This window comes from Triturus cristatus, chromosome 3_1 (genome assembly GCF_964204655.1).
Source record: "Triturus cristatus chromosome 3_1, aTriCri1.1, whole genome shotgun sequence".
NCBI lineage: Eukaryota > Metazoa > Chordata > Amphibia > Caudata > Salamandridae > Triturus > Triturus cristatus.
In genome coordinates this window covers 490664695-490687615 of record NC_140583.1, presented here as the reverse complement: position 1 = coordinate 490687615, position 22921 = coordinate 490664695, and the positions used below count along the sequence as shown (strand labels likewise).

General features: G+C 46.7%; 1 protein-coding gene across 17 annotated transcripts in view; it reads left to right on the top strand.

Annotated features, from left to right (window-relative positions):
• PPIP5K1 (diphosphoinositol pentakisphosphate kinase 1) overlaps positions 1–22921 on the top strand; it is a 1768598-nt gene that overhangs the window by 629740 nt on the left and 1115937 nt on the right. For all 17 annotated transcript variants that reach the window (XM_085644342.1, XM_085644333.1, XM_085644343.1 and 14 more), the window contains one exon: positions 19421–19582. In XM_085644342.1, coding sequence (XP_085500468.1) covers positions 19421–19582 — 162 coding nt within the window. The remainder of the gene's footprint in view (positions 1–19420; positions 19583–22921) is intronic.

The following is a 22921-nucleotide window of genomic DNA, read 5'->3' as shown; positions in this document are numbered from 1 at the left end:
GGGCCCGGTATCTTCCCTACTGGGAGCTGCTTCAGGGCGTTATTTAATTCTTCCTGTGAAATGGGTTCCTCCATGAGTTCCCTATGATAAGAATCAATCGTGTTCCAAGGAAAGGACTCGAGGAAGCCCGCGACTGCATCATGAGAGCAAGGCATGTCTGCATAGAGTTCTTTATAAAAGTTCGAAATAGTCAAGCATTTGTCTGGCTCCGAAATAGCCCATGTACCATCTGGGCGTTTGTTTGGCAATATGTGTGCTCGGTGTCTTAGCCCAGAGACGTCGTGCCAGGCACGCTCCAACCTTATCACCCCGTGTAAAATTTCTACTTAAGGGCGAGCAGGTGTCTCTCCACCTTGTTAGTGCGATGCAGTCATAGCTGACCCCGTTAGTCCGCTAGCAGTCGTTTATTACGGCGGGACGGCTGTAAATGGTCCTTTCTTTCTAGAGCCTTAATGTCCGCGGAGAGGGATGTCTCTAAGAGACGGGATTCACGCAGTCAGGCTATCGATATGGAAGAGATTACGCCCCGTAAAGTAGCATTAAAGGCGTCTCACCTAACCGCTTCTAAGGTTTCGATAAGGTAATTTGTTACGGAAAAAGCTTCTATCTCTTTCTGGATATCTGCTACATCAACAGGGTCCCAGAGGGCCTGGGGTGGTAGTCTCCATCTAGAGTGCACTTCTGTGTGAGGTTTGGGGGAATATAGAGATACTGAAACATCGGCATGGTCTGATAGAGAGATGTCGGATATCTCAACCTCAGTTAAGGCGTGCACTAGCTGCAAGAAAAGAAAAAGGTAATCGATGCAAGAATATGAGCGATGTGCATGCGAGAAGGAGTAATCCTTGGAATCAGGGTGTAAATACCGCCATGTATCAACTAAGCCGAAGTCTGTAACATTGTTTTTCAGAGTGGTGGACATAGCCCCAGCGCTTTGATAGGTCTGCGCTGTGCGGTCCAGGTCCCTAACCAGGTTAAAGTCCTCCCCGAAAATGATTGGGGTTGTAAGTAAATGTGCAAGTTTGTTAAGGTGAAGCCGTAAGAAGACATCTTGAGTTTGATTTTATATGTTTATAAGAGTCAGAGTTGCCCTTCCCCAAGGGATTTGGATTTTTAAGAACCTCCCGTCTTTGTCCACCGTAGCTTTAGAAGGCATTACAGTCCACCCGACTTTGAGGAAGATGGCTACTCCTCCAATTTTGGATGGGGAGCAAGCCCAAAATTGAGAAAGGTATTTGGGATGGAACATTAAGTGGTTATCGGAAGAAAGCAAGTGAGTCTCCTGGAGGAAAATAATGTCTGGGTCCTGACGAATAAGGTAACGCCATACTTGGTGTCTTTTATTTGGAGAGTTGAGACCCTTAACATTTAGTGAGAGAAATTGAATTCGTCATGTTAAGTCTAATAAGTTACGTCGCCTATGGTAAACAGTTGGCCAGTGCGGCGGGGACGACTCTTCCCCTCCTAGAGTTTCAGGGCAGATCAGTACAGTCTGGAGACCATCTAGCACTATGAAGCATACAAGAGCGTTGATTGCATGCCCCACAGTCCCCGGGGCGCCTCCCCCTAACTACATCCCCTAGCAACAGTGCATCTATGAAAGGGAAAGGAGGGGGTAACATTTATTTTAAAACAACATATACAACAATAGGTGGCCAGCAGGGCCGAAAAATGACGGGGTCTACAAAGAAGAGCCCTATGTCTCCAAGACGGGCTATTCGGAAGTAGTCACTCTCCATAAGGACCCTGATATAAGGGGGGGGGGGGCGCGGCAGATGCAAAAAGAAGTTTGTGGTCACCGTCTCCACCGGCCTGTGGCAATACTAAGTAGGTAACATGCTGATCCCTTCCTGGTTCGGCATTAAAGCAGCCAAAGTTATGTCCAATAGCAGCCATGGTCGGAGGGATCTCCCTTAATGTGCAAATACTTATCATTGGTTTTACGTTCCCATAGAGAGGCTGCCCCCATCCTGACAGAGAAGCCTTCAAGTCAGCCACAACAATATCTTGAGTTGGGTTAGCTAAATTTCTCACTATAAAGTTGTAGAAGAGAGGCTAGGCATTAGTGGATTCCATGATCTAGTTAATCTTCCTTATCAGATGATCGAGCCTGCAGAGAGGGAGCGGAGAAGGATGGAATGTAGCTTATAATCTCTTGTTTAGCCTGCGATGAGTCCCTCTCTCGGAGGCGTCATTTAGAATTAGGCGGCATGACAGTATACCACTCTGGTTGCAACGGATCTCATGGTCGCCCTCGGGGTGAGAGTCGATCCTCTTCATCCGAATCTAGCGGGAGTTGCAAGAGCTGCTTTGCCTTCCTCAGGGAGCGAACGGTACGACGTTTACCCTCCCAATTAAACATCAGAGCGAAGGGATGACCCAACTGTTATTTTATGTTGAGGTCCCTGATCTTATCCATGACAGGCTTGAAGTACTTTCTCCTTCGCAAGGTGGCAGGTGCTATATCTTGGAAATTCTGGATTGAAAGACCGCTGTAAGAGAAATCCTTGACCCCTTGAATCTTCTTCAGAATGGCTTCCTTTTCAGCAAAGAAGTGAACCCTCTTAAGTATATCCAGGACAAAGTCAGGTCTGTTACGGGAGCCCTGGACGCGGTGGGCTCGATCGAGCATCGGAGGGGAGGCTTCTTCCCCCTCTCTAATGGCCTGTAGGAACTCCTTGCCCTCTGCTCCCAGAGGTACACCTCTAATGCGTAGGTTGTTTTGCCTACTGCGATTTTCAAGGTCTTTGTGCTTCAACTTGAGGCTGATGTTTTGGTCTTCTAGCTCCACAGCTTTCTCCATAGAATCTCATGGGCCTCTGACACTAGTCCATAGTGCGCTCGATATCATCCACCCTGCCTCCAATCTCTGCGACCTCCCGTCGGATATCGTGTAGGCCAGCTTTAAAGTCCTGTTTAAGGGAGCCGATTTAAACTTTGATCTCTTGAAGGAAGGATGCCATAAATGCCTGAGTGATCGGAGCGTCTGTTATGGCGTTTTCTGGTGCAGAGGTGACCGGGGCAGGGGCATCCTGTGAGGGTGGTGCTGTCTTGGACCAAAGGGAGGTAGTCGGTTTGTCCCAGCCACAGCAGACTCTGATTATTTTTCGCCCTTAGCTCCAAGGACTACCCAGGAGCACTACGGCAAGTCCAGCTCACTCCATTTGCCCTTGGTGATAGCAGCTCCCCCAGTGAGTTTGTAGAGGTTAGCCAGGTCAGTGGAGGTATCCATATTTGTCGCGCTCTGCCCTCAATGTATATCCTGAACAGGATCCACGTGGGGTCTATACTAAACACAGAAGCCGATAGGTAGGGTCTACCATAAATGGTGGTGCTGGGTTACAGGATGTGTTGATTCGTGTAATGTCTTAGCGTACAACACAAGAGACCGAGGGTCCCTCCAGCAGGCCAGGTCTATTTGATTGAACCACAGTCCCAGCAATCCTGCTTGTAGGTTCCGCTGCTGAGGTCCTCGCAGGCGCTCGTAGCAGGCGATTTGAGAAGAGAGGGCGTCGCTAATGCAGGGGCATGGAGAGACAGTCAAATCCTACCCCAACAGCTCAGGATGGGCCTGAGCAGATCTACACCTCAATCAGCTACCCTCACGCCAGGGGCCAAGGTCCTTGTTGTCAGTCCTGCTCTGTGGGGGATAGAGCTAAATCTGGCCGTGATGCGGGGGGGTCCAATCCAAGGCGCCAACGCTGGGTCAAATTCACTCCCCGACAGCAGCGTTCACATCACGACCCACTTTCGCGCTGCTGCTTCACTCCCCGACAAATTGCCGAAGAGTGCCCGCCATAGCGCTCCAGATCCAAAATGGAGCCGACAAGCTGCTGCGGCATCAAATCAAGTCCTAGGCGCCGCTCTGAAGTTGGGCCACCTCATTGTTCATCAGGGCCCTCTCAGAGCAGGCCCACTGTACCATCCGTCGCGGTACCACTCCGGCGGCCGGTTACTCCCTCCTACTCCATCACGGAAATGGGTCAGGGAGCGGGTTCTCCATTCGCTCAAAAAATCAGCGATACAGTTCGCTCCTAGGCCAGTAGAGGAGGCAGAGTAGGGTCAGGATCCCCTCCACTCCGCTCCCACCACAGTCACAATCCCGGAGCCAGAGGTCGGCGACTGGTGGAGATGCCGCAGATCAGCCCGTTCAGCCAATTGCAAAATGGCGGCAGTGGAAGACGCTGGAGATGGGACGCGGAGATTGCGGTCTCCGCACAGAGCAGCGCCGCTTCTCTCAGCCCAAGCGTCGCAGTGACTTCACCACTGTCAGGTAAGGTGGTCCGAATCAGATACCGGTCCCAGGGATAAGGATCAAAGACGGTAGCGGGCCACGGTGGAGCAGAGACTCAGCTTCACGCGTCTCGCTCCATTTGCGTCATAGCCATGCCCCCCTCCCATACATTTTTGACGATGAGCTAAGGCCAGGTCCTTCATCCTGACCCACTTCTCTCCTCTTATGCACACGGCTCCTAAATTCTATGAATTCAAAAATCTTTAAGTTCCTCAGGACTGCAGGTGTATTCTCTCCAGGTCAAAGAGGAAACCACAACGAAGACATGTAAACTGTATTTGAAACGTTTCTGCCTATGGCACCAGAAATAAAACCTACATCTATACCAGCATAATCTGATGGATAACTACCCCATCTCCTCTCGCTAGCTTAGTTACGGTTAGTACATGAGTCTGTTAACGTACAGCTTGCAGCAATATCAAGATATAGATGTTTATCACATTTTCTCTCTTTCTGCTCTTGCAGACTCATCAAACAGTTTCTAAAAACATTTGACAGAGTTTTTTCCTCCTTTCCTTGACTGGTACCTGAACATAGTTCTGTTTGAACTCGTGCAGAGTTCATTCAAACCTATTCACAGAGCACACCTCACATGGAAAGTCGCGTTGTTACCAGCGCTCACTCTGACCAGGAGGTAGAGGAGATTCAGGCTTTCTCTACTTAAGAACCTTCTTGCACTGGACGGGCAATTTAGTAATTCTTAGAACCAATCTAAAGATTTATCCCAAGGTTCCTTTGTATCAAACGATATCTAAAATTCTACTTATTTCATGCTGAACAACTCATGAGAACTGGCCAATTGTTGGACTCAAATGGACACACTTGTAAGGGTGCTTCAGTCACAATGGCAACCATTGCTCTATGAATTTTAGCTGCAGTCTAGTTCTTACACTCAAAGGCTGGAAAACTCCTCACAGTAAAAACCAGGGTGTACTCAACTAGGGCAGTTTCCACCTCAACTACTTTGTTTGGGGAAGTGCCTCCAGGGTAGATATGTCATGCTGAGACTTGGAAGAGTATGCATATCAAGGTTCAAAGACACTTTATTCGGATAACATCGTATCCATAAAAGCACAAAAAAACTGCAAAAATGTGCAAATTAGACAATCATGATTAAACCATAGCAGCATACAATATACAGTGATCATAAAATTCATAAAAATTAATTGGAAGGTTATATAAAATCTCAAGTGTTAGACATCATTTGACGTGCTCGAACTGCAATTCTCAAGAAAGTGCCTATGCGAAAGACCAACTTATCATTTTCCAAGGTGAGTAATTTTAAATAAGCGTTTCTCAAGCTAACAGGCATATGTTTTTTAAGATATGGAGATAAAAGCCACTTTATATACTTTAAATAATATTTGCAAAAGAACAAAAAATGCAAAATGGTCTGGCCACTGATCAAGATCAGGATGGTAACCAAGGGTGAATCATAATGCAAATGTGATGGTGCCAGCCCTTAGGCGAAACAAAAGGCTTCTCTCCCAATGGCTCATTGGCAAGGTGATATAATTAGCCAACGAATGTGGAGGGTTTTCAATAGCCATGTAGCTGTGGGTGAGGGATTTTTTATATTCCTTTTCAAACTTTTCAGCTCTGTATAACAAATAGAGCGCACTTCTGAGCTCACTTTTGTTTGTGGCCATAGCTGTGCTAGGGTCTGAATAGATTCTACCCTTGTTAATGCTACAAAGGTTCTGATACACCCTTGAGAGCCATGGTATGTCTTTCCCTTATTCACATCCTATATAATCGCTAATGATCTCTCTTGATAGAGATGCGGCTGGGTTTTTCCAAACCGATAACCAGAAAAGTGCAGAGCGAGCCCTAATAAAATCTTCAATAAAATGTAGATTAAGTTCCTTATGACAGGTGTATTGGGGTGTGGAGATTGGGACACCTAATAACTTCCTGCAGAATCTATTCTCCTCCTGTTGAATGCAGGTGCTATTGGCGAAACCCCAAACCTCTCCTCCATACGTGGCTGTTGGCACACATTGAGACTTAAAGATTTTTAAAATGGCTAAAATGGCACCTGTTCTCTTTGGGCGTGGAAGGCTAAGGATTGAATTGGAGGCCTTTGAGAAATTGCTCCTGGAATGAGCTATATGCTCATTCCAGGAGCCGTTCGCAGCAAAGACCACCTCAAGACAAGGAAAGGCGCTAGTGCTCATCAGCTTCTGGTTGTCCACAGATATGAAACTAACTTGATGCTTTTTTGGACCATACAACATTATAAAATGCTTTTTGTAAGTTAGTGCGTAGGTCTAAACTACCCATATAGTTAACAAACCCTGCACTAAACTACGTAGGGAATTCGGAGTGCAGCCCAAAAGGACCGCATCGTCCGCGTAGAGTAGTACGGCCAGTGGTTTGCCATTGATTTTTGGAACGTCGTGAGATAGTGATTTTAAGGTTTTATTCAGTGCATTGATGTAGATAATAAAGAGGAGGGGGCCAGAACGCAACCCTGCCTGACCCCTCTGCCCACATCAATGGCTTCAGTGACCTGGCCTCCGCATCCACTCCTCACCCGGGCTTTAAGATCTGTATGCAGGTGTGCCAAGAGATACACCAAATTCTCATCCAGTCCATAGTTCAAAAGGATAGACCATAGCTTTGACCTATTAACAAGGTCAAAAGCTGTACTCAAGTCCACAAAGGCCAAATAGATTGGGGAAGCCCGCGCGATGGTGTATTTGCCCATGATTAAATTAAGATTGAGGCATTGTTCATTGGTGCCCACCTTACTTTGGAAGCCCAGTTGACAGGGGTCTAAAATTCCATTATCCTCGGACCACTCTAAAATCTTATTATACAGGACTCTGCCTACATGTTTTAATGTGTTATTAATTGGGGAGATTGGCCTGTAACAATTAGGTTGGGAGCAATCCCGTTTTTTTAAAATCGGAACAATGATACTTATGGACCAGGTGCTTGGTAGCGGAGCATACATTAGGTTATTAAACACATTTAAAAATAGAGGCTCCCAGAAATCTGGCTTATATTTGATAAGGTCTATGGGTAGTCCATCTGGTCCAGGGGCTTTATTACCCACACTCTGATGGATCGCTTCATCCACCTCAGATAGGGTCATCTGTATTCTGGTTAGTGGCCTTGGCTCAAAGTGATCTGCCTCTTGTGCGGGTGCAGCATACATTTCTGTGAAGTGCTTTTCCCAGGACTCACTCGCAATGGTACAGCTGATGGGTGTGAGAAGCTGCCCCATGGATCGCAAATCCCTCACAGCTGACCAGAATGTGTCGCCTTTTTTGGTGTCTGCCGCTATCACTAGTGCCTCCCAGCGTTTTCTAAAAATTTCCCCTTGCCGAACGGCAATCGCAGTTTTGTACCTTTGCCTGGCCAATTTTACTTCCCGAATACACCTTGGATCAGACAATAAGGCTCTGCGCAATCATTTGTTGGTCTAAGAGCACTCATGGTCGAACCTTCTAGGGTCGCGCTTCACACGTGAGCTAGGTTTTGACGAGTTTTTATGGCTAAGCAAAGTTTATTAAAATCGTGGACAGCTTCAGGGAGTGGATCTTGGGCTGATAGACATGAGTTTATAAGATACATATTTTCCTTAACCACCCTCTGAAATAAATCATTGTTGTGTACGCCCCTCCATATTAGTCTTAGGCTATCAGTGGAAGGTATTCGGTTCCTGGCCCCAGATTCAGAAGTGAACATGGGCCGGGGGGCTAGACTCAGCACAATTCTGATGGGATTGTGGTCCTCTGGCTCATTGCAATGACTTCGGCTACTATTAAGTGGTCGGCCAGGTGGGGAGATGTAAAGAAGAAATCTATGGTGGAAGAAATGTTGGCACAGGGTGATTAGTTTCATGCTTTGCTCCGACGATGTCCATGACATCCGTAGGATTATGTGAGCTCAAAAACGTGTCCAGCTCAGCACCCCTGCGACAAGTAGAGCTGGGCATACAAAATCCTGGGCTGTTTAGTCTGTCCATTAGTTTTGCATTAAAATCACCCCCAAAAGAATGTAATTGTTTTTCACTGATTCATGCTAAAAATCAAGATGGGAAATGAAATCAAAAAGCATAATAAAATTACCATTAGGGATAGATTTAACGTAATTATTATAAAAATTAATCAGATAAAAGGAGACTCATCTTTTGTATAATATGGCTTGGAAGTTAACGGCTATTGGTGGGCAAAACCTTGAAGCTGCCCTCAGCAGTAATGTTAATCCCAATAAATAGGCCCCGTGAGGGATGACCAAATTTGGGTCTGGGAGCTAAGATGTTATGGTAGTGGAACCCATTAATATGTAGATCTTGGGTAGCCCAAGTCTCCTGGAACATAACTATATCCTGATCCTTTATCAGGTGTAACCAGTCCAGGTTACCGAGCCTCTGTTGTAGCCCGGCTACATTCCAGCTCAGGATACTTAGATCTATAACGGCCTTATCTTTGGGTGTGGTTGGCTGATTATCTGGCATATCAATAGAAGGGGAAGGGACAAAATCCTGAGAATTATCCAAGGAGTGAGGACAAAATTCCACTGGGGGTGTCTGTCAATCTTGTGTGTCCAAATCTGATAATGCCTGAAATCTATTTGATACGGGAATTGAATTAAACACATGGTCTGTGGGCCTACATTGTGGGTTATAAAAATAACCCAAAGGGAACGCACAAATCCTTGAGCTTTGAATAAAAGTTTGTTCACAAAAGTTTAAAATGCAATGAACCAAATGAGGCCTACGCAAGTTGATCATGATACAGTCCCCATCGGTATCAGTCCCCATCGATATTTTTGTTTTTAAGAGATTGACCAACCCACCCAACTTGGCGAACCATGAGGATTTCATTCATACAGGATGGGTGGAACCCTTTATGGTTAGTTAGCCAGTCCACAGTCTTATTACGGAGATCTGCCCATGATTCCCTCTGATCCTCTAATAAAGCAGGAACACCAGCCAGGACCAGTACGTAAGGGCAAGTAGCTGGGGGCAGGTTTAAAATGTCTGCATTGTGTCTTGGGCTTTTGCCCCTCGTGCTGTCAATTTTATTCTGGTACAAAAGGGGGTGGTGATGGACGGAGCATCAGAACCAATCAAACACTCACACCCAGTCAGCAGATCTGGGTTTGATCCATCACCGTTCTTTAGCCCACTCTGCCACCCCAGTTCAGACAAGGCCATATGCAAATCAGTCTGACCCTGTGCCTCATGGGAACAGTCCAGCCCGAACTGCCAAGCCATGCCTTTCCTGGACCGGAAACAAGCTTCCTAGGACCGGTTTCTGGCATTTCAGCCGTCGTCAGCCAGGCTTGCTTGAATCCAGTGGCAAAGTGAGCAAGGGACTCACGTCTGAGCATACCCTGCCAACTTATGGCGAACAAAGCGGTACAAAAGGGGGTGGTGATGGACGGAGCATCAGAACCAATCAAACACTCACACCCAGTCAGCAGATCTGGGTTTGATCCATCACCGTTCTTTAGCCCACTCTGCCACCCCAGTTCAGACAAGGCCATATGCAAATCAGTCTGACCCTGTGCCTCATGGGAACAGTCCAGCCCGAACTGCCAAGCCATGCCTTTGCTGGACCGGAAACAAGCTTCCTAGGACCGGTTTCTGGCATTTCAGCCGTCGTCAGCCAGGCTTGCTTGAATCCAGTGGCAAAGTGAGCAAGGGACTCACGTCTGAGCATACCCTGCCAACTTATGGCGAACAAAGCGGTACAAAAGGGGGTGGTGATGGACGGAGCATCAGAACCAATCAAACACTCACACCCAGTCGGCAGATCTGGGTTTGATCCATCACCGTTCTTTAGCCCACTCTGCCACCCCAGTTCAGACAAGGCCATATGCAAATCAGTCTGACCGTGTGCCTCATGGGAACAGTCCAGCCCGAACTGCCAAGCCATGCCTTTCCTGGACCGGAAACAAGCTTCCTAGGACCGGTTTCTGGCATTTCAGCCGTCGTCAGCCAGGCTTGCTTGAATCCAGTGGCAAAGTGAGCAAGGGACTCACGTCTGAGCATACCCTGCCAACTTATGGCGAACAAAGCGGTACAAAAGCGGGTGGTGATGGACGGAGCATCAGAACCAATCAAACACTCACACCCAGTCAGCAGATCTGGGTTTGATCCATCACCGTTCTTTAGCCCACTCTGCCACCCCAGTTCAGACAAGGCCATATGCAAATCAGTCTGACCCTGTGCCTCATGGGAACAGTCCAGCCCGAACAGCCAAGCCATGCCTTTCCTGGACCAGAAACAAGCTTCCTAGGACCGGTTTCTGGCATTTCAGCCGCCATCAGCCAGGCTTGCTTGAATCCAGTGGCAAAGTGAGCAAGGGACTCACGTCTGAGCATACCCTGCCAACTTATGGCGAACAAAGCGGTACAAAAGGGGGTGGTGATGGACGGAGCATCAGAACCAATCAAACACTCACACCCAGTCAGCAGATCTGGGTTTGATCCATCACCGTTCTTTAGCCCACTCTGCCACCCCAGTTCAGACAAGGCCATATGCAAATCAGTCTGACCCTGTGCCTCATGGGAACAGTCCAGCCCGAACTGCCAAGCCATGCCTTTCCTGGACCGGAAACAAGCTTCCTAGGACCGGTTTCTGGCATTTCAGCCGTCGTCAGCCAGGCTTGCTTGAATCCAGTGGCAAAGTGAGCAAGGGACTCACGTCTGAGCATACCCTGCCAACTTATGGCGAACAAAGCGGTACAAAAGGGGGTGGTGATGGACGGAGCATCAGAACCAATCAAACACTCACACCCAGTCAGCAGATCTGGGTTTGATCCATCACCGTTCTTTAGCCCACTCTGCCACCCCAGTTCAGACAAGGCCATATGCAAATCAGTCTGACCCTGTGCCTCATGGGAACAGTCCAGCCCGAACTGCCAAGCCATGCCTTTGCTGGACCGGAAACAAGCTTCCTAGGACCGGTTTCTGGCATTTCAGCCGTCGTCAGCCAGGCTTGCTTGAATCCAGTGGCAAAGTGAGCAAGGGACTCACGTCTGAGCATACCCTGCCAACTTATGGCGAACAAAGCGGTACAAAAGGGGGTGGTGATGGACGGAGCATCAGAACCAATCAAACACTCACACCCAGTCGGCAGATCTGGGTTTGATCCATCACCGTTCTTTAGCCCACTCTGCCACCCCAGTTCAGACAAGGCCATATGCAAATCAGTCTGACCCTGTGCCTCATGGGAACAGTCCAGCCCGAACTGCCAAGCCATGCCTTTCCTGGACCGGAAACAAGCTTCCTAGGACCGGTTTCTGGCATTTCAACCGTCGTCAGCCAGGCTTGCTTGAATCCAGTGGCAAAGTGAGCAAGGGACTCACGTCTGAGCATACCCTGCCAACTTATGGCGAACAAAGCGGTATAAAAGGGGGTGGTGATGGACGGAGCATCAGAACCAATCAAACACTCACACCCAGTCAGCAGATCTGGGTTTGATCCATCACCGTTCTTTAGCCCACTCTGCCACCGCAGTTCAGACAAGGCCATATGCAAATCAGTCTGACCCTGTGCCTCATGGGAACAGTCCATCCCAAACTGCCAAGCCATGCCTTTCCTGGACCGGAAACAAGCTTCCTAGGACCGGTTTCTGGCATTTCAGCCGTCGTCAGCCAGGCTTGCTTGAATCCAGTGGCAAAGTGAGCAAGGGACTCACGTCTGAGCATACCCTGCCAACTTATGGCGAACAAAGCGGTACAAAAGCGGGTGGTGATGGACGGAGCATCAGAACCAATCAAACACTCACACCCAGTCAGCAGATCTGGGTTTGATCCATCACCGTTCTTTAGCCCACTCTGCCACCCCAGTTCAGACAAGGCCATATGCAAATCAGTCTGACCCTGTGCCTCATGGGAACAGTCCAGCCCGAACAGCCAAGCCATGCCTTTCCTGGACCAGAAACAAGCTTCCTAGGACCGGTTTCTGGCATTTCAGCCGCCATCAGCCAGGCTTGCTTGAATCCAGTGGCAAAGTGAGCAAGGGACTCACGTCTGAGCATACCCTGCCAACTTATGGCGAACAAAGCGGTACAAAAGGGGGTGGTGATGGACGGAGCATCAGAACCAATCAAACACTCACACCCAGTCAGCAGATCTGGGTTTGATCCATCACCGTTCTTTAGCCCTCTCTGCCACCCCAGTTCAGACAAGGCCATATGCAAATCAGTCTGACCCTGTGCCTCATGGGAACAGTCCAGCCCGAACTGCCAAGCCATGCCTTTCCTGGACCGGAAACAAGCTTCCTAGGACCGGTTTCTGGCATTTCAGCCGTCGTCAGCCAGGCTTGCTTGAATCCAGTGGCAAAGTGAGCAAGGGACTCACGTCTGAGCATACCCTGCCAACTTATGGCGAACAAAGCGGTACAAAAGGGGGTGGTGATGGACGGAGCATCAGAACCAATCAAACACTCACACCCAGTCAGCAGATCTGGGTTTGATCCATCACCGTTCTTTAGCCCACTCTGCCACCCCAGTTCAGACAAGGCCATATGCAAATCAGTCTGACCCTGTGCCTCATGGGAACAGTCCAGCCCGAACTGCCAAGCCATGCCTTTGCTGGACCGGAAACAAGCTTCCTAGGACCGGTTTCTGGCATTTCAGCCGTCGTCAGCCAGGCTTGCTTGAATCCAGTGGCAAAGTGAGCAAGGGACTCACGTCTGAGCATACCCTGCCAACTTATGGCGAACAAAGCGGTACAAAAGGGGGTGGTGATGGACGGAGCATCAGAACCAATCAAACACTCACACCCAGTCGGCAGATCTGGGTTTGATCCATCACCGTTCTTTAGCCCACTCTGCCACCCCAGTTCAGACAAGGCCATATGCAAATCAGTCTGACCCTGTGCCTCATGGGAACAGTCCAGCCCGAACTGCCAAGCCATGCCTTTCCTGGACCGGAAACAAGCTTCCTAGGACCGGTTTCTGGCATTTCAACCGTCGTCAGCCAGGCTTGCTTGAATCCAGTGGCAAAGTGAGCAAGGGACTCACGTCTGAGCATACCCTGCCAACTTATGGCGAACAAAGCGGTATAAAAGGGGGTGGTGATGGACGGAGCATCAGAACCAATCAAACACTCACACCCAGTCAGCAGATCTGGGTTTGATCCATCACCGTTCTTTAGCCCACTCTGCCACCGCAGTTCAGACAAGGCCATATGCAAATCAGTCTGACCCTGTGCCTCATGGGAACAGTCCATCCCAAACTGCCAAGCCATGCCTTTCCTGGACCGGAAACAAGCTTCCTAGGACCGGTTTCTGGCATTTCAGCCGTCGTCAGCCAGGCTTGCTTGAATCCAGTGGCAAAGTGAGCAAGGGACTCACGTCTGAGCATACCCTGCCAATTTTATTCCAGCTTAAAGCACATGATGTGGGTGGTGTATTGGCAAACGCTGAACGTTCTGACTGATCGATGCATGGCCCCTGAGTTCTCATAATGGGTTTCCCATTTGAGTTCTGTGGATTCCCATGCACAGTACTAGATTTCAGAGTGGGAGGTACTTTGTATTTGTGGCGAGTGATGCGAGGGTTAACCGATATAAGCCCCTCATGCATGTTTAAAGTTGGCACGTTGAGGCTGGAGTTGGGGGTCTACCGAAATTTGGGAACCCGCCCCTGCAGTATTATCCGGTATTCGAATTTCATTGATACCACTGCTGTTTAGAATGTCCTTGGCAGTGACCAGACATTCAACTTTTTCCCGAAGGGGGATAAGATTCCTATCAAGCAGTTCTTTAAGGTGGGTTAGTGCTTTTTCCAAAATGCTCTCAACAGCAGTGACAGATACGACATCCCCAGTAATATCTTTCATTGGTGCTTGTGAGGCAATATCAGTCTGTATACTAGCATGATTAGATAATAATATAACATGGGTCTCTACATTGCCTGCAAGGTTAGCAGATCTTGGGCCTTTTATGCTTTTTGGGTAGCAACTCCCTGCTTCCGTTTAACAGATGGTGCTCTTGCCTTAGGTTCATCGCAGGGTTTAGCAGCCCGTCCTCTGGTGGGTATGCTGGGCCCGTTAGGGGTTATCGTTGGTGCTGTATCTGGGCTTGCCACAAGTGAACTCTGGGACATGGTTAGAGACATTGAAGAGAGAGACAGTTGGGGACTGGCAACCGAAATAGGAGGGCCTAAAGACAAGCATCTGTTTAATGTACTAGGATCTAATAAAAGACGTCTTTCTGTCATTTCTATTTGATGAGTTAGCAGTGATTCAGCTCTCACAATGAATGCATCCAGGGTCCCTGCTACTCCTTTATGCTTGCTCATTGTGGAGATTATGTGTAGGCAGAACAAAATATGGCACTAAATCACTAATGCGGTCTAATGGCTAAGATGAAGATAGGCGCAGCAGTACCTGAAGTTGGAGTAAGATGCTCCCTTGCTGGTGCCCAGAGACCAAACGTCAAAGATGAGGCCCAGCCCAGCCTCCTCTGGCGTGGACGGGCCCGCCCTTAGCCCGCGTGCTTCCCGTGCTGCGGGAGCCCCTGTAGGAATTTGAAGGCTCCTCCTTGCGCAGTGCAAACGTTGGCGGCTGCGTGACTGCACTGGGAGCCGCAGGACACGTTGGGGAGTGTAGTCCTACACTCACCCAGCTCCCGGTCTACTCCGTGACCCTTCCTCGGTGTTTGGCCCCCAGCGAGGGGCAAAGCTGTCCGGCAGTGGCAGCAAGCAGCAGCAGAGCGTCCCGCGCTGCAGGAACCCCTGCAGGAATTTGAAGGCGCCTCCTGGTGCAGGGCAAACGTTGGCGGCTGTGCGACGGCGCTGGGAGCCGCAGGGCATGCTGGGGAGTGTACTTCTACACTCACCCAGCTCCCGGTCTACTCCGTGACCCTTCCTCGGTGTTTGGCCCTCAGCGAGGGGCAAAGCTGGAAGGCAGTGGCAGTAAGCAGCAGCAGAGAGTATGCATATAATTCATGCAGCATTATTGCCTGGAATTGGCACAGTGCAGTGAGGCAGCAGTAGGACAGGGTTTACTACTCCACTTATTTCAATAAAGGGAGCCTCTTTTGGTTCCATGTTCGAAATAGTTAATAAATTGCCTTTGAATATGTTATGTATATATTTTCTATCCACCATCCGCTATTTGGGCTAGTACTATAAGATATACAAATACAGTAACTGCTTGCTATTCTGATTCAAGCATGTAAACCTGTAACTGCAGCTCTCCAGTATTGTTATCTGTTAAAGTTTCACATGCGACCCACCCTCCTCCCCGGAGAGGCTTGTTAGTCCCTCCTTGGTACCGCCTTGTCTGCATTTGTTACCTCCCATAAGGACTGGACCTTTTTGTATCGGCTTATGCTGCTCAATGGTCACATTTCAGTGACCACAATCCCATTCACCTTTCTTTATGTGGGTGTTTAATGGACACAGCTAAATTGAAGAACACTGCCCTGGCTCCTACAATAAATATTAGCGACCAAGGTCGTAGACTCAAATGGGCAAAGGTTGTACCAGATCTCTTTTTAAATGACTTATTAAATAATGCAAGGAACGACATAGCTATATGTCAGGAAGGCAGTCATGGGGGAACTGAAATCATTTTAGCCTTTGATAGGATCTGTAAGCAGGTAGCCAGCGCCCTTTCTTATCCGTACAGGGATGTATTAACAATGAGAGATGGTTTGATCAGTATTGTATAGCTGCTCATCAGAATTTACAATCTTCTTTAAAACAAAAACCCCAAGACAGGACCTTAATCGCTGCTTTAAGGCTGGAGTATAAACAGGCTTTGCTTCCCCGCAAATCTGAGATTAGACAGAAAGCCTGGAATGAACTGCTGTCTGTAGATGTCATTAAGAACAGTGGGTAGTTCTGGGACATTGTAAATAGACCTTTTTTGTCTGGCCTTGGGGGCACCACTGTTGAATGTAATATACCGGAAGAGCAGTGGTTTAATCATTTTAAACAAATCTACGGTGATTAGCCAGCCAGACCTGAGAGACAGAGGAACCATGTATATGGCCATAGCTTATAGCATGGACTTCTCAAAAAAGTCCATGCCATGGCCATTGTCCAAATGACGTGTAATAAAAAACCTGAGGTTCCTACTGATCTTTTAAGGTTGGACACTACATTATGGTCCAAAGTTTTGGCTAATGTTTTTAATACAGCGTGCCATCATGGCCTGCCAAGATCCTTGTCTAAGTCAATCATTGTCCCAGTTTTCAAAAAAGGGCAGAGAGAAGATCCTAGGTGCTACAGGTCGATATCTTTGATAGATTCAGTGGTCAAGGTGTTAGGCAGAGTGGTCATTAGTAAATTAACAGATTGGATTACCGAGCGCAATGTCCTGTCAAACCTCTAATAGGGTTTTAGGAAAGGTAGAAGCACCCTGGATCAGTGTCTTTACCTACACCTAATTGTAGGGAATATATACCATTGCAAAGAAGGGGGCATCCCATCTTGCTTTTATGGATAGGTCCTTGGCTTTTGATCGAGTGAACAGATCCAAACTTTGGCATTTGCTGCTTTTAATGGGCATGGACAAAAACATTGTGTATTTTCTGTCTGACTTACACAGGGAACTTTCGGTAACAGTAAGGACTGATCAGAAGGGTAATCTGTCGCAAGAGATTGATATAAGAGGAGTCAGGCAGGGATGCATTTTGGCCACCTTGCTGTTCACCCTTTATATTAATAATTTAGACCTGGTTCTGTGCGGGCCAGTAAAGATATTCCATGAGTGGGGAACCGATTGATTCAGGCACTACTATGTGCAGACGATGCTGCTTTGTTGGTGCGTACTGCGGTAGGCCTTCAGTGTCGTCTGAACTCCTTTGCTGATTTCATGGGTTCTTTGGACCTGAATGTTAATTTCGCGAAATCGCATACTATGAACATGGAGTAAGACCAAGAAAACCCAAAACGCATTACTGTGATGGTAACGAAATAACTAGGGTCTCCACATTTCCATACTTAGGCGTCTTATTTGACGACAGTAACTCATGGGCCCCGCAAAGGAAGGCAAAGACGAATGCTGTGGCAAGATCGACGACCGCGGTCCTAGATTTTGCCCGGGTGCCAACCCGGTATATGCAATGATAAAGATATATATAAAGCTAAGAGTATTGCAATGTCTAATTATGGTTCCGAGATTTCAGGGGTACAAGGATTGTGTAGAACTTCAAACAGTGGAAAATACATTTTTAAGAAGCCTGCTTTCAGTCCCACAATCAATACCTTCCTATATTGTTCACCAAGAAGTAGGAATTGGTTTTGTCGCAGACCTAATTTGAATAGCCCCCTTTCTTAAGTGGATCTCGATTTGGACCAACCCAGAACTAGGGATGAACCAGGAGATTATACGAGATTGCAGAGCTTTAGACAAGGCACATAGTATTCCCTGGCTTAGTTACATGGAAAGTACAGAAAGGCTGTTAGGACGCCCTGAGTTATTTGTTAATCAGGAATCATTATGTAAAAAGGATCTGGTGTGAGCTAAGACAACTTTTATATGTTTGGCTTCAGCAGAATGAGAGGCCAGAGAGTTATTGAAACCGACGGTACGGGCTCACCAAATTTTAAAAACTACTTATTTGATGGAGCTCTGCTTAATTTTAGTTAATAAGCTCCAACACCTTTTCCTCTTAACAAGATTGAGACTTAATCATCTGCATGTTTTATTGGCCGAACCATTGGGTTTGAGAAAAATGGAGGATTTGTGACCCTGCAGTTGTGATAACTTTTCGTGTCAAGATACTTTGCACTTTGTCCTGTTTTGTGAGTACTAATTGCATATTCGCAAACGTTTTGTTCTACCAATTCTAAGGGACGAAGGTTTTTTGCAGGCTAGGCCAGCCCTATTATACTTGCAGATGTTGAATAATCCCTGGGAATTCTTTTATGTAGCTAGCTTTTTAGTAGCAGCAGTAAGAGGAAGGAAAAAAGAGGATCTTCTTGATCAGATTTATCAAATATTCACCCCTTTTTTTTAATGTGAAACGGCTGTTCCCTTCCACAAAGTGCACTTTATATTGTATTATTTGAATAGTCTAGAGTTCTTCTTATGTGTATTTTTTTAACTGAAATGTATATTAATTATGATTGATCGTTGCTCAATGAATATGTAATGTATGGTCTACATGTGAATGGATATTTTAACATGCTTTTATGGTTTTAAATAACCGAATAAAGTGATTTTTACTGACTGACTGACTGGACATTTTACTTGGCTTGTTACACGGTCTGCATTATAAGTTGGTGAGCACTCTTTTATTTATTGACACTGATGGGGACAATGGCGGCAGCTGCTTTTTGTATTTGCAGCATGCCCATACAGGACAATGGCGGCCGCTTTTCTTATAGAGCGCTATGCCGCTCTAACTTGCATGCTGAGCGCGGCGCCCGCTTCAGGGACACCGCTCTCTGTTTCTTTTTTTTCTTCTTGTACTGTAATAGTGAGCGCGGCGCATGCTTCACGGACACTGCGCTCTGCAATACAATAGGTATCACTTTTTCAAAAGTTTGAACTATTGGTATTGTAAATGACAATGCCTTTTAACCCCTTCAGTGCCCATGACGAGCTGGACTCGTCATGGGCTGCGGTGGCGCTGTGCCCATGACGAGTCCAGCTCGTCATGAACTCCGCCCGCTAATGGAAAGCGCGGCACTGGGCGGGGAAAGGGGCGGGCATGCAAGGGGTTAATATTATAAAAGGCATTGCCATTAACAATGCCAATAGCTCGAAAACTCGCGTTTGTGAGACCTATTGCATTGTAAATGCTTGTTTAAAAAAGACACGAATAGGCTATTAAACTTTTTTTTTTATTAACATTATAGCCATTGATAGTGATACAAACAGCTTATTTTGGTACTGTGGGACTCCTACTTCGACAGGGAATGATTCAAGCATATGAATCTATGAAAGACACCAATACTTGAGAACTGCTGTTAAAGGTAAGTAACTTACTTTATCTGCCACCCAGCTCAGGATCATTGTAGAATGGTCTCTATTGTAACACTGAATTCAAAATGACCTGGTTGTGCTGTCATGTACTGTCACCAAGCAACTTTAGATTTACCCACCTATATTTTATTTTGTGAAAGCTGTATAATGTGTGTGTTTTTTGGGACCCTCGACTATGCATGGAAGTGGATATTAAAGTGTATGTCTTTCTACCAGGTGTATACTGTAGGGCCTGATTATGCACATGCAGAAGCTCGTAAATCCCCTGCTTTGGATGGTAAAGTGGAACGGGACAGCGAGGGGAAGGAAATCCGTTACCCAGTTATGCTAACAGCAATGGAGAAGTTGGTCGCACGGAAAGTTTGCCTTGCATTTAAGGTGAGTAATACATATATAATTTAAAAGAATGTCATTTATTTTTTAGGAAAAAAGGTGATTAATATTTAATTTTAAATAATGTCATTTTTTAGGAAAGAAGGAAAAATATTTATTGCCAATCCTAAAATGAAAATAGTGATGTGGTACTCTTAACACTATCTCCGTCCGCATACTACTGGTTAAACCAAAATTAAAGCCATTGACGTGGGTCCTGGAGGCTCTTTTGATGTCTCATTCACAGGTTTCCTCAGCATTTCACAATGTGTGGTGTGTGAGAAAGTTGAGGCAAAAAGTTCCCTTGGCAGAGACCTTTCTTCAGAGATTCGTTCAGGTGGAGCAGCTGTTTGGCTCTGATTCTGAAGCCGTGCCTGATAACCGCCTTCCTCACAAAAATGTTGAGCCTGGCTTTTATTTAGACTTACAAAATGTGAGTTACCTAGACACTTCACCTGAAGGGATTATTCTTTATGCCTATGTTTCTGGAGTTGTTTCCTTATGTGGTACGAAAAGAAGCTGAAGCCCTACAGTTGAACTTGCTATGTGTAGAAGGGAAATCTATAATTTTGACAACGATCTTGAAATACTCCTCCTCAATGGCAGAGTCCCCACTTCCATTCCATGAATCTTTCTTGGATCCTGCATGATAAAAACCTTTTTCGGCCACAGCAGTTAACAGACATATATCCGGACAACATAGACCTACTCTGAGTGACCCCACTTTTTGTTCTCTCACCTGTACTTGGAAAGTCTGGTAGCCAAAATGTCCTCCTCAGAGCAAAACATGAATAACTCCAATAAATTTGATTCTGTGTGCTGAAAAGTCTTTGCTTCTGGTAGCCTTTCCCCTTGCATAGCTAATACTACATGCCTTCTGGGTCAGTATGTTTATGCTATATGAGAATTGGAGAAACGTACAGTGTTTGGCTTGCCAGACCACACAACAACAAAAAATTACTGATCTGGACAATGAAGGGGTAAAAACATCTAAACAGATCCTAAAGTTTAGTCTGTATTCTGCGTATTCTATTACTCAGCCCATGGGCACATCTATCACTAGATATTTCAACAGCTACACTACTTATTCCGGGACAGTGATAGATCTAGTGTTCTCCGTCACAATTAGGAGGGCCAATTCCTGCAATTGTTTGTCGGCTCTGCTACCTTCTGACTCTTTTCTCTTCCCCCCCTTACACTTTCATCATCTAAAGGGGAAGGGTTTCCCATTTTCCCATTATTTGTAAGACATTCATGAGGGATCTCTGGGTCATACAGATCATCCATAACATTTACACCGTTCCATTCCCTTGCCCCTCTCTCCAGACTACCTTCCTTCCACCAGGACCTGTTTTGGAGGTAATGATTCTTGTCTTCCTGAACAAGGGGACCATTGAAGTGGTGCCTTTGGAAGAAAGAGGCACAGGATTCTATTACCTTTACTTCTTGGTCCCCAATAAGTACAGAAGGTTGAGACTAATTCTGTATCTGTGCCTTCTGAATTTGTTAATTTGGCATATGAAGTTAAATATGGTCTCCTGAGCCAAGTTATAATGGACTGAAATGTGTGAGCTTGGTTGGTATCCGTGGATCTCCAGGACCCCTATTTTCATGGTTTAATCCTTCTCGCCCACATATTTTGTCTGAGTTTGACAATGAAATCCCAGCAATCAGAGGGCACAGTTCTACTGTTTGGGTTGATGACCTCTTCCTGTATTTAAGAAAGTGCTACTGGTGGTGGCAGCTTCACTGTGATGGGCAGGATTTAATTTATTATCATACTTGGCAGACTTGCTAGTAAAAGCAGCCTTGGGTGCTGGTTAGTGAACTTCTCCAGTGGCCGATGGCTTAAGACTATGACTTTAGCTTTTCCATCATAGCCCAAAAGCCTCACCTGTCTTCTGTGTGTAGGCGGACCGCCTTAGGGTGGTACCAGACGCGACCCACAAAAAGGTCTTTCCTCCTCAGAAGCTCTTGGATATTCACAAGATGTTCCTGACGTTTCTAACTTTGATCTTAGTTGTGCAGTTCTTGTCTGCTTGGCCTCAGGGCCTTGTGCATCCTGCTGTGGCCACACGAACGCCCTTCAGTAGCGCCAGAGGTCACAGTGGTTCCTGCATCAATTGCATCTTACAGCGTAGGTGTAGATTTGCCTTTCTGTTGAACTAGCTGTGCACTGCTAGATCTCGTTCAACCTTTTGGCGGGGTCGCCTTTTCAGTTATCTTAAGTCTCACGATGCTGTGGTCAAGGATGCCTCCTTGCTGGGCTGTGTGCCCATCTGGGCATGGGGCTTTTGATCAATGTCGAAGCAGCATCTGCACATAAATGTGCTTGAACTGCAAGTGGTCTGTCTTGCAATAAAGACATTTCTCCCTTTTATTTCAGGAAGCAAAAATACTTTACCCCTGACATCAGTTGAGAAACAATGCTTTCTTTATAATTTTAAGGAGCAGTCCAGAAAATCTGCAACATCAATCCCAAGTTTTGAATAAGTATTCTAGGAGGGACTGAAATTGATGTAATTACCAGCTATTGTCTAGTTCATAGTCTCTACTAGCCCATCCTTGAAGAATATCTGAAGGGCTCCACAATATGTAGTGCAGGAAAAGGGTTTTTAAGTAGTGTTATGCAGCAGGTGTTCTCACATACAACTATTTATGTGTCAACTTTTAAAATAGCAAAATATTGCCTAAAAATCACAACAGTAACTAAAACGAATGTACTCCCTTGTTTCCAAAACCTGTCCCAGGACTGAATGTAGGATCCAGTCCTGGAATTAGAAAAGTAATTCTGAAAGTAATCTATTGCAAATAACTTAAAATTCACATTGAGCTCAATGTATTATTGTGTTTGAAATTGTGTGTTCGAGGCATATGAGCTGCAGATTACACACTTTTGCATAGATCGCCATCTGGTGTTGGGCCCGGATGTTTGCAGTTTGTTTTTCCTCTTGGAAAGTCTTTGGAAGTCACGAGGTCGGTGACTCCTCCCTTGGTCCGTATTGCGCATGGGCTTCGGCTCCATCCTCAGATTTTTTTTCCACCACTGGGCTCGGATGTAATATTTCGCGCTCCGGTTCCGAACATTTCCAGTTCGACGATCGAAGCGGAATCCTCACTCTTCGCGGTATTGTTCAGATCCTGATCTCCTCAATTACCTTCTCATAGACACACCTTCGATTCCAGTCGTCGACGGCGGCCTTTGGGCCTATCCAAGCTCCGGTCCCGGCTGCAAAGAACTCCATTCAAGAAGTGCCCTCGATGTGGGTCCAAATTCCCCCACACCGATCTTCATGAGGTGTGCAACCTCTGCCTCTCCCCTGAACACGAGGCTCGAGACTGTCC